The 12,144-nt window shown below is 45.9% G+C and overlaps 1 protein-coding gene across 5 annotated transcripts in view; it reads left to right on the plus strand.

Moving 5' to 3' along the window:
- RAP1GAP2 (RAP1 GTPase activating protein 2) overlaps positions 1 to 12,144 on the plus strand; it is a 276,085-nt gene that overhangs the window by 221,282 nt on the left and 42,659 nt on the right. For all 5 annotated transcript variants that reach the window (XM_054535352.2, XM_054535353.2, XM_054535356.2 and 2 more), the window contains 3 exons: positions 2,128 to 2,206; positions 3,038 to 3,091; positions 6,827 to 6,910. In XM_054535352.2, coding sequence (XP_054391327.1) covers positions 2,128 to 2,206; positions 3,038 to 3,091; positions 6,827 to 6,910 — 217 coding nt within the window. The remainder of the gene's footprint in view (positions 1 to 2,127; positions 2,207 to 3,037; positions 3,092 to 6,826; positions 6,911 to 12,144) is intronic.

Here is a 12,144-nt window from a genome sequence, read left to right on the forward strand (position 1 = left end):
TACCATGGATCTCAGCAACCTTAGCATAGAATTTTTTTCTTTCCTTATTAAGAACTTTCACGTTTCGACTTAAAGGAGGCATTTAACAGTTTTTCTTTGTCATATCCGAAGTGCCAGCCTCACTCATGGGCCTTGCACTTTGGGGCCGTTATTAGTATGATAAGGGTGAGGGTGGCTTGAACACAGGCGGTGAGATACTGCAACAGTCCCTCCGATCACTGAGATGGCTGCTAAGTGACTGATGGGTAGGGAGCGTGTAGGGCGTGGATATGCTGGACAAAGGGAAAATGCATGTCCCAGGTGGATAGAGTGGGACGGTGGAAGATTTCATCATGCTATTCAGGACACCACAAAATTGAAAACTTACAAATTATTTCTGGAATTTTCCATTTAATATTTTTTTGGCCGTGGTTGACCACTGGTAACTGAAACTGGGGAAAGCAAAGCCGTGGATAAGGGGGACTGCTGTATTAATAAATTGAACTTGGCCGGGTACGGTGGCTCACCCCTGTAATCCCAGCACTTTGGGAGGCGGAGGTGGGTGGATCACCTGAGGTCAGGAATTCGAGACCAGCCTGGCCAACATAGTGAAACCCTGTCTCTACTAAAAATATAAAAAATTAGCCAGGCATGGTGGCAGGCACCAGTAGTCCCAGCTACTTGGGAGCCTAAGGCGGGAGAATCTCTTGAAACCGGGAGGCAGAGGTTGCAGTGAGCCAAGATCGCGCCATTGCACTCCAGCCTGGGCAACAAGAGAGAAACTCTGTCTCAAACAAATAAATAAATAGGCAACAAGAGCGAAACTCTGTCTCAAATAAATAAATAAAAATAAAAAATAAAAAATAAATTCAGGATATTAAAAATAATATGTCAGAAGTAAGTGGAGTTTTACCCATGGAATCAAAAAATGGCTCAACAGAAATGTAATTCACCAGGTCAACAGATTAAAAACCATATGGTTATCTCCTCAGATACAGAAAAGCATTCAGTAAAATCCAGCATTTTCATAATGTGCGAAATGAATCAGGGGATCAGGCTAAATTTAGACTCTCATGGTGAATCCCTTTATGAAGCAGATTCCATCCCATTTATATTTTGAGTAAACCCAGATTTTGAAATACTAGGTTTTCTTTTCATAAAGGTTTAATTTCATGACAAAACCCAAATATATCCAGAAGCTGTGCTCAGTTCTTTGGGAGAACACAAAAACCTCCAAACAAACCAAAAAATAATGGCGTCCTTATTTGCATTTCCCGTATTTCAGTGGCAGACAGATATATCAGGCGTGTTCTGTTTTTTTTTTTTTTTTTTTTTTTTTTTTTTGAGGCAGAGTCTTGCTCTGTCGCCCAGGCTGAAGTGCAGTGGCACAATCTCGGCTCACTGCAACCCCCGCTTCCCGGGTTCAAGCGATTCTCCTGCCTCAGCCTCCCGAGTAGCTGGGATTACAGGCACCCACCACGGTGCCCAGCTAATTTTTGTGTTTTTAGTAGAGACAGAGTTTCACCATATTGGCTGGGCTGGTCTCGAACTCCTGACCTCGTGATCCACCATCTTTGGCTTCCCAAAGTGCTGGGATTACAGGCGTGAGCCACTGCCCCCAGCCAGGTGTGTTCTTTAAGTAGCCACCTCCCCAGCACGCCCAAGTAGGATTCCGTTTTCGCACCATGTGAATGTGGTGCCCAGTGTGTGGTTGGGCCACCTGAGGCCGATCTGGCCTCAGAGAGTCCTGAAGCCAGTGTCCTATGTGCTGTGATCTCGGCCACCTTCCTCGTTGACTGTTTCTTTTCTTCTTTTTTTTGAGATGGAGTCTCACTCTTGTTGTCCAGGCTGGAGTGCAGTGGTACAATCTCTACTCACTGCAACCTCCGTCTCCTGGGTTCAAGTGATTCTCCTGCCTCAGCCTCCCAAGTAGCTGGGATTACAGGCATCTGCCACCATGTGTGGCTAATTTTTTTGTATTTTTAGTAGAGACAGGGTTTCACCATGTTGGACAGGCTGGTCTCGAACTCCTGACCTCAAGTGATCTGCCCTCCTTGGCCTCCCAAAGTGCTGAGATGACAGGCACGAGCCCCCGTGCCCTCACTGACTGTTTCTTAGGGATGTCCTTTTTTTTCCCATCTTGTGTAGGTCCAAACTGAAGACGGTACATGAGAGGATCCCCTTGGCTGGACTGAGCAAGCTTCCCAGTGTCCCTCAGATTGCAAAGGTGAGAAACCAACCTGTGAGAGACGGTAGCTTCCCCTCTCAGCCCAGGGCTGGCCTCTGGAGTGGGGGTGCAGGCGTATCCTGGCTGGGCTCAGCCCTTAGAGAAGGGGAGGCTGCTTTACTCTTTGGCCCTTGACGGCACTGATGGGGGTCCGGGAGGGCTGTGGGCAGATACCTCTGTCTTTCCTATGCCCTCCATAGCTCATCCTTGTTGCCAAGGCTGCTTAGGAACAGTATGCTGCATGGTCTCTACCGCCAGGTAGTTCACAGCTAGTTTGGGAGGTGAGAGAAATAGAAAGATGTGGCTGGATGTGCTGAGTGCTGTAGGACTTCCGTGGAGGGGTGGGGGCGGGGTGGCCAGGAGAACCTTCACAGCAGAGGAGAGGCCCGAGTTGGGCTGAAGGATGATCCAGATTGAGCACCCCCTTGAGTAAGGAGCCTGCGAACCTGAGAACTGAGTTAGCAAAGTGGGGTGAGCAAGAGAGTCAGCTGGGTTGGTTGGAGCCTCACTCTGGGAGCAGGAATGTCACAGAACTGTGCTGCAAACCTTTGGTGGCAGTTGTGGGCTGGATAGTTTTTGGCCTTGTCTTCAGGCCAGAATGGTGATGAGCCTCAGGCTTTGTCTAATCCCTTCCCACACTTCATCAGCAAACCCCAGAAAGGGTGGTTGACTTGCCTGGGCACATGTTAGTGAGCAGCAGTCAGAATCCCAGCCCAGGCCTCCTGACCCATGTGCCTCGCCCTCCCATGCTGCATTGTTGAGGTGGACAGAGGAGCCCAGATGTCCTCTACAGATATCATCCCTGACCTGCGTGTTCTTCTCCCTTCTCAGGCTTTCTGTGATGATGCAGTGGGACTGAGATTCAACCCTGTCCTGTACCCCAAGGTGAGGACCTTCATGCCTCCCAACATAGGGGCCCTGCAGCTTGGCAAGGATTTGCAGACCTGTGGCTCTTTGGGGAGTTCTCTGCATCATAGTGGGGTTTCGTGGGGTCTCCATAATAAGCTTCCGGGTCTCCCTCTCTCCCTGCCCACCCGTTCACAAACTGCTCCACTGGGAACCCATCCTCAGCCATGCCTAGGTCTCCAGCCCAGTTGAATTGGTCCCCAGGCTGCTGTGAAGGTGACAGAGGGTAGCAGTGTTGTAGCTTCTCCACCACACCTCAGTGGTACCTCCCTGAGGCCAGTGCTGGAGGTGGATGTGACTCTGTAGCTGGGGGCTGGTGCAGATCCAGTCTGCTGTCACAGAGGGGCGGGAAGTACAGCAGGCAGACGCTCACCAAGAAGAGAAAGGCCAGACAGCCGCCCCCCCATTGCCCGTGTTACTGCAGCTCTCAGGCCGTATAAGCCTCTGCTGCCTTCATTTATAAACCAGCTGGTTTTCTGATATCAGCTTCCTTTGAATTGGCCTGATACTGACCCCAGTTCTGATGTGGGGGTGTGAGTGGGAAGAAGAGCAATAATAATAAACCCACTGAGGAATAATTATGGCACGAGAGGACTGAAGTCACCCACGGACAGTGAATTGCTTGAATTTGGCCACAGGAAAAGACCCGGTGCATCGACTGCCTCTTCGTGGGCCGGCAGGCTCTGGAGAGGGACAACGGAAGCAGAGCCGTGCTTCTGAGCTTCTGCCGTGGGTCACGCTGCAGCAGCTGAGGCCTGCTGGGGCTGGCTCTGTCTATCCTCTGAGGCCCAACTCTGACAACCAGGACCCATGAGATGAAATGTCTGGTGAGGAAGAGAGGCCCCATCCCAGCAGAGACATCCAGAATCTCCTGGAACAAACACTCATTTTTTGAGACTGAGTCTCGCTCTGTCACCCAGGCTGGAGTGCAGTGGCGCGATCTCAGCTCACTGCAACCTGCACCTCCTGGTACAAGCGATTCTCCTGCCTCAGCCTCCCAAGTAGCTGGGACTACAGGTGTGCGCCACCATGCCCAGCTAATTTTTGTATTTTTAGTAGAGATGGGCGTTTCACCATGTTGGCCAGTCTGGTCTCGAACTGACCTCAGGTGATCCGCCCTCCTCGGCCTCCCAAAGTGCTGGGATTACAGGCATGAGCCGCCGCACCCAGCTGGAACAAACACTTTCAGTGTTGATGACTGGGCATGCTACTCTCAGAAGCAGCCGTGTATCCACCTGCAGTGGCTGAGCGAATGGCGGAGTCCTCTCCTGCGCAGAGCCTTTCGTCTTCCTTGTGCCTCTGTTTAGCTATTTTAGCATCTGTTGATACCACGAGTATGCTACGCTTCATTGAACATTTTCTCTCATTGAGACTGACCTCCCCTTTATAATTACAACTGAATGAGTGGGGTTTAACCAGACATTAAAATCCCATCACAAAGGTCTAACTTAACTGCAGGTTTGGCAATTTTGGTTGTCAAATCATAGCCACTGAGAGGACCAATGGTATTTATTTGCACAGTTCTCTCTATCACTTGGAAAGCCTCGGGCCTTGGTGATAATGGAAGAGCGGCTGTATTTTCATGTTTTCTGTATTTGAAGGACAGCTGAGTCCGGCTGGGATGTTCATCTGGCTGAGATGTGCACATGTGTGTGTTTTTAAAATTTGCAGAGTTTAGAACGTTCTTTGGAAGTTCTCTATGGCCTGGTGCCTCTCCCTGGCAGGGCAGCTGTTCCTCCCCTGTGACACCCAGGCAGGAGTGGAGGCTCCAGGGTCGGGCAGCAGCGCCTTCGCTGGGGGAGCTGCGAAGCGTCCGTTTCCCCAGACAGCTGACAGCTGAGAGCCTCACAGAGATACACAGTGTGTGGCAACCTCACACAGGCCGCAGATTCCGGCCAATAAGTTGTTCCGGGTTTGTTCTTCCTCTCGCATAACGTGTGGTTGAATCCCTCCTTTTTTTTTTTTTTTCTTTTTCAAATGTCACATTTAATGTTTTCACCACTGTCCTTCAAATCTACATGTGCAAAGTGACCAGAAAGTGCACCACGGTAATTGACCAGCCTCTGAGATCGAACCTTTCACACCAGTGCCTTCTTGGGCTCTTTTGACACTAAACACGTTTCTCATTCAAGTGCATTGAAATGCTTCAGTTGGGTTGATTCTCAGGAGCGTCATAAAAAACAAAACAAAACAAAAACAAAGATATTGCGCCATCTTTGTTTAGTAATTTAATGTTTGTGTCTTTCGTAGCAAATAATTACTTCATTGAAGTTAAAATTTCCAAACATAATTTATTAAGTCTTGAAATTCAGCTCAGATCACTCAAGTTGAAAGTACTCTGCTAAATACAAATAATTTAAAATAGCTTTAACAGTTAATTGTCCGTAACACACACCAAGGTTTTTTTCCTAGACCAATTGTAAGACGATCCATTAGTATTCCTTGTACAGGTGAAAAATGATACTCAATTTTCTTGTCTTTTTATTTTTAATGTAAAAGTTGGAAGGGACATTCAAATTTCAAGTCTCCACACTGAGAATCCCTCCTTTATTGCTGAGATTATCCCAACAGCTCCCAAATCTTTTCTTCCCCAATAGGCTGGTTCAGCTCTGATATTTCTGGAGGGTCATATAGATGATGATGATGATGATGATGATAGCTGCTCTGTGCTCAGTTCTTTCTTTTTGAATCTTCATAACTACACATCTCCATTTAACAGGTGAAGAAACTCAGCTCCAGAGAAGCAGCTCACTCAAAGCTACATAGGTAAAAACAGTGGATTCAAAACTAGAGTTTAGGCTGGGCGTGGTAGCTCACGCCTGTAACCTCAGCACTTTGGGAGGCCGAGGCAGGCGGATCACAAGGTCAGGAGTTCGAGACCAGCCTGGCCAACATGGTGAAACCCCGTCTCTACTAAAAATACAAAAATTAGCTGGTGTGATGGTGGGGGCCTGTAATCCCAACTACTCGGGAGGCTGAGGCAGGAGACTTGCTTGAACCCGGGAGGCAGAGGTTGGGTTGCGGTGAGCCGAGACCACGCCATTGCACTCCAGCCTGGGCGACTTAGCGAGACTCCTTCTCAAAAAAAAAAAAAAAAAAAAAACCCAAAAAAACCTGGAGTTTAATTTTTCTGATCCCAGTCATCAACTCTATGATGCGTAACGGAAAATTAGATAGAACCAGGAGTCAGGTTTTTAAACATTTTCTCTTTGCATATTGTATTAGGGTATGTTCCTCCTTAGCATGGTCTCCTTAGAGACCTCTCAATTTATGCAGAGGGGATTGAAGTTTGGTCAGGAGCGGCGACTTGCTCAGACTCATACTGCTGATTAGAGGTGGAATTAGGACAAGAGTTATCCTTGCTGACCAGTTTTGGGGTTCTGGCTTCACTTTTTACACCACAGATTCAACAATGGGGTCAAGTAAACTGCTGGACACATGTGCCCGAGCCTTGACTGGCACATCTGGATGGGAGTGGAATGAGTGATACAGAGGTTTGGTTCCTACTGGGGAAGCCCAAGTTTTAGAAGCTAGCTGACTTTGGAGCTGCAGCCCGACTGTGTACTTATTATTTCTCTCCCTCCGTGTATGTGGATGTTTCATACCAGGGAACACATTCTCTCCCCAAATGGATGCTTCCCCTGCCATGTGCTTCCTCACTTGATTCCAAATTTAACAGATGTTGATTTTTTTTTTTCTTGCCACATTTTCCAGGCCTCCCAAATGATTGTGTCCTATGATGAGCATGAAGTCAACAACACATTCAAATTCGGAGTCATTTATCAAAAAGCCAGGCAGGTAAGCAGCACCATCCATACCGGTGACCGTATCCTGTGGTTTTTCAGTTAGGACTCTTTTTATCCCCACCCTGAACACAGGAGCCCTGACCTGCGTTCTGAAGCATTTGGAATACAACGGTCACATTTAAGGTATGAATTAGACTGGAGGTATGAATTAGGAGGTAGCAGAACTTGCCAGCAAGGCTACTTCCTACAAAAAGGCCTGCACATCCTTGAACAGTGATGTCATTTTTTTCATATAGCAAATTCTCGTTCTTCCTGGCTGCCTCGTCTTATATGTATTTATGGGCTGCTGGTTATAAGAAAAACCAGACTAGGTCAAGGGAATGGAGGAGCATAGGCTGCTCTCTCCTTGCCCAAATTTCTCGCCACTGGGAATTAGTTTTTTCTCCCCAAACTTGAGTGATGTGATGGAGCCAGCTGGGTGCGTCTCTTCACAACTCTGTTCCGTGACATCACGTTGGCAGCTTGAAGTCAATCATGGTGGAAGTGGCGGAAGTATTTACACTATGGAAATTTGCAAACACCAGGGTTTCTAGCTTCCTCCTTTGGAGAGCCAGTGACTCAAAATTTGCCAGCACACCACTGCTCAGCCTCTGTGTTTTGTAGCCCTCACACGTTGCTTTGGAGTTAACTGGCCAGAATCATGTTTCTCAAAGTGTGTTTCACGAATGCTAGTCTGATGGTGTACTCCGTGAGCAAATGACCTGGGGAGGGGTTGTGACTTGTGTGGGAACCTTTTAAAGGCTTAAAGAACCCCCAAGGTAAAGGACTGTTTATAACTTTGTTGAACTTAGTGGTTTCCATACTTACAGACACAAACTTCCCATCTTCCCTACCTCTTTCCTGCCATGAACATTTATTAACATCCCAGGTAGAGGGGTTAGCTGAACACATTGTTTCCTCACCGAGGCTCTTTGAGAGGAAAGTTCCACACCCATTTCATCCTTGTATCATCTAAGAGCCTAGCATATAAATACACCACCTTCATGTAAATACACATTGTTATGTGAGTTAATGAACGAATAAAAATGTCGGCCCTACTAATGGCAGGTTAACAGTATCTTCTGGTATTATTTGTATTTCTTTGCATGATAGTATCTTTCTCTGTTAGACGACACCTGATGTTCTCATTTAGAGATATTGGACCTTAAAAGACATGCATTTGCTTAAAAATATTCTAATTAGATGAAGAGTTTAGGATCTGCAAGATGAACACTGATGAATCTTATAATTTAAGGGAGATTATTCAGGTAGCTACTGTAATCATTTTCACATATTACATTTTTATTTTATACAGCTTTGCTAATAAAACCCCCTAATTAAAGTTCTTTGCTTGTGGAATTTACCAAAGCGGATCTTATAAGGTGATTATAATCCAATGTTCCAGCAAAGTTATAATTACTGAACATGAGCCATCCATCTCCGAGAGGGAGTCTGTGTATTGTTTATGTACCTGATGCTGCTGTGGGGGAAAAAGCCAAGAAGATAATTTTTTTTTTTTTTTTTTTTAAGAACCTAGGCAGATTGTTGTTTTGCAAACCTGCAGCTGGGGGATGTGTAATATGAACATTTGTTGCATCAAAGCCCTGTGCTGGTCTCTGGATATAAAGGAGCCTCATCTAACTCTCGTGTTTGCTGTGCACTGTGCTATGCACGCTGGGGGAAACGGTGATGACTAAGACCCCTCCCTGAGTGCACGGTCCAGCTCAAGGCCAGGATCAAAATAATGGCAATGCTACTACTCTCAGACTGGATGTGAATCTTGCAAGAGAAGTGCAGGTCCCAGAGCACACGCTGCATTGTTTTTCTAGTGGGAGATGTAGGTTGCCTGGAAGCAGCTGCTCTTCCACACTCTGGCCTCATGACCTGGGGCAAGTAGGACATGTGGCTAGAGTTGTGACGCCTTCATGGTGTGCTATATAGATCAGGGATTGGCAAACCTTTTTGGGTAAAGGGCCAAATAGTAAATATTTTGGACTTCACGGGCCTTGGAGTCTCTGTGATAGCCGCTCAGCTTTGCCTTGGTGGTGCAGAAGTAGCAATAGACAATAGATAAATGAGTTGGCCTGTCTGCATTCCAATAAAACTTTATTGATAAACACAGGCAGCAGGACAGACTCAGCCCACGGGCTGCAGTTTGTTGACTCCTTCTAGAGTGTGGTGTTTCCCAGCCTTCAGACATTCACACACCATATCCAGGACCTGTATTATAGCATTTGTTGCACCCTATGCCAGTGTTAAGATCTTTATCACACCTATTTTAACGAAATATTTTCTTTAAAAAGTTTTGTTTTAAACTTACATGCATTTATTTTTTATTTTTATTTTTATTTTTTTGAGACGGACTTTTGCTCTTGTTGCCCAAGCTGGAGTGCAAAGGCGTGATCTCGGCTCACTGCAACCTCTGCCTCCCGGGTTCAAGCAATTCTCCTGCCTCAGCTCCCCTGAGCAGCTGGGATTACAGGCAGCCACCACCATGCCCAGCTAATTTTGTAATTTTAGTAGAGACGGGGTTTCACCATGTTGGTCAGGCTGGTCTCGAACTCCCGACCTCAGGTGATCCGCCTGCCTCGGCCTCCCAAATTGCTGGGATTACAGGCGTGAGCCACTGCACCCGGCCACATGCATTTATTTTTAAAGGAAATTTTATGTCACTCCTCTAACTGGAAAACCAGTATCATTTATCATGAAATGAAGGTAATTCTAAAAAAAAAAATACCATAAAAAACAAAATAAAATTATTGAAATCTACCAGATTCTGTTGCCTGTTGAAGGCATGGAGCCCAAGTTCTGCTTTTTGTTGTTATTGTTACAATTACCTACCGAAGACATTCTCTTGAAGTGATTGGGTAGGCTAGAGTGTCTTTGTATCATCTGCAGCTCTTCATGGCAGCCTGTGCATGTTTGCAGAGCCTTCAGCTGTTTGCAGATCCTGCCACTGTGGGTAGAGCCTGTTGATCAGGCAGTGTTTGAAGCCTGTTACTGTTTGCAGAGCTTGCTACTGTTTTCAGCTTTGTTTTTTACAAAATTAGCCGGGAGTGGTGATGGGCGCCTATAGTCCCAGCTACTTGGGAGTCTAAGGCAGGAGAATCGCTTGAACCTGGGAGGCAGAGGTTGCAGTGAGCTGAGATCGTGCCATTGCACTCCAGCTGGAGCAACAAGAGCGAAACTCCATCTCAAAAAAAAAAAAAAATTACTAACCTTTTTATCTTTAGGTATTTGTAGATTCACATAGAGTTGTAAAAAATAATACAGCGAGATCTCATGCACCCTTTACCTACTTTCCCCACAAAGTGATGTCTTACAAAATGATAGCACAATACCACAACCAGGATGTGGACATCAATCTCCCAGCTCCAGTCCGTAACCCCTGACAACCACTCATCTGTTCTCCAACTTCTAAAACATTGTTATTTCAAAAATGGTATATAAATGGAGTCATATAGTATATAACCACTTGAGATTGGCTTTTTTCCAGTCAGCAAGATTAATCCAAGTTCTTGGGTGTATCAATACTGTGTTCTTTTTCAATGCTGAGTAGTATTCCATGGTATTATAACTGTACCACAGTTCGTGTTTAACCATCACCCACTGAAAGACATTTTTGGCTATTATGAATAAAGTTGCTGTGAACATCTGTATATAGGTTTTTGTGTGAACATAAGTTTTCATTTCTCTGGGATACATGCTTAGGAATACAGCTGCTGAGTTGTATGGTAATTATGTGTTTAGTTTTGTAAGAAACTGCCGGCCGGGCATGGTGGCTCACGCCTGTAATCCCAGCACTTTGGGAGGCCGAGGTGGATGGATCACGAGGTCAGGAGATTGAGACCATCCTGGCTAACACGGTGAAACCCCGTCTCTTCTAAAAATACAAAAAATTAGCCAGGTGGTGGCGGGCGCCTGTAGTCCCAGCTACTCGGGAGGCTGAGGCAGGAGAATCGCTTGAACCCGGGAGGTGGAGGTTGCTGTGAGCCAAGATTGCACTATTGCACTCCAGCCTGGACGACAGAGCGAGACTGCATCTCAAAAAGACTCCATCTCAAAAAAAAACCCAAAAAACTGCCAAACTGTTTTCTAGAGTGGTTCTTCTCACCAGCAATGTACGAGTGATCCAGTTTCTCTATAACCTGCCAGCATTTGGTGTTGTGACTATTTTTTATTTTAGCCATTCTGATAGATGTGTAGTGATATCACCTTATGGTTTTAATTTGCATTTTTCTGATGGTTAATGATGTTGGACATCTTTTCATGTGCTTATTTGCCATCTGTATATCCTCTTAGGGGAAATGCCTGTTCATGTCTTTTTTTTTTGAGACAGGGTCTCACTCTGTCACCCAGGCTGGGTGTAGTGGTACGATCTCAGCTCACTGCAACCTCTGCCTCCCGGGTTCCAGCGATTCTCCCACCTCAGCCTCCCAGGTAGCTGGGACTACAGGCATGTGCCACCATGCCCGGCTGATTTTTGCATTTTTAGTAGAGACGGGGTTTCGCCATATTGGCCAGGCTGGTTTCGAACTCTGGACCTCAAGTGATCCGCCTGCCTCGGCCTCCCATAGTGCTAGAATTACAGGCGTGAGCCACCGTGCCCGGCCGTTTTCATGACTTTTGACCATTTTCTAATTGGATTTTTTTTAACTGTTGGGTTAAAAACATTTTTAAAAATAACAGTTTTATTGAGCACATCAGCATAATTCTCATACCGTATAATTCATAATGTTATGTAATTTATATCTCAATAAAGTGTGCAGTTCAGTGGTTTGTGGCATAACCACAGAATCGTGCACTTGTCCTCACTAACTCCAGAACATTTTCATCACCCCCAAAAGAAACCCCACACTCACCAGCAGTCACTCCCCATCCCCCTTTCCTTTAGCTCCTGCCAACCCTAATCTAATTTCTGTCTCTACAGATTTGCCTATTCCAGACCTTTTATAAATGGAATCATCATATGTGGCCTTTTGTGTCTGGTTTCTTTCACTCAGTGTAATATTTTCAGGGTTTATCCAGGTCGTAGTATGTATCAGCACGTTGTTCCTTGTTCATGGCCAAATAATATTCCATTGTGTGGATAGCCCACATTTTGTCTATCTATTCATCAGATGGACATTTGGGTTCTTTCTCCTTTTGGGCCATTATGAATAGTGCTTTTATTGATATTCATGTATACATTTTCTGTGGACATGTTTTCATTTCTCTTTGGTATATACCTGAGAGTGAAGTTGCTAG

Source organism: Pongo abelii, chromosome 19 (genome assembly GCF_028885655.2).
Source record: "Pongo abelii isolate AG06213 chromosome 19, NHGRI_mPonAbe1-v2.0_pri, whole genome shotgun sequence".
Classification (NCBI taxonomy): Eukaryota; Metazoa; Chordata; class Mammalia; order Primates; family Hominidae; genus Pongo; species Pongo abelii.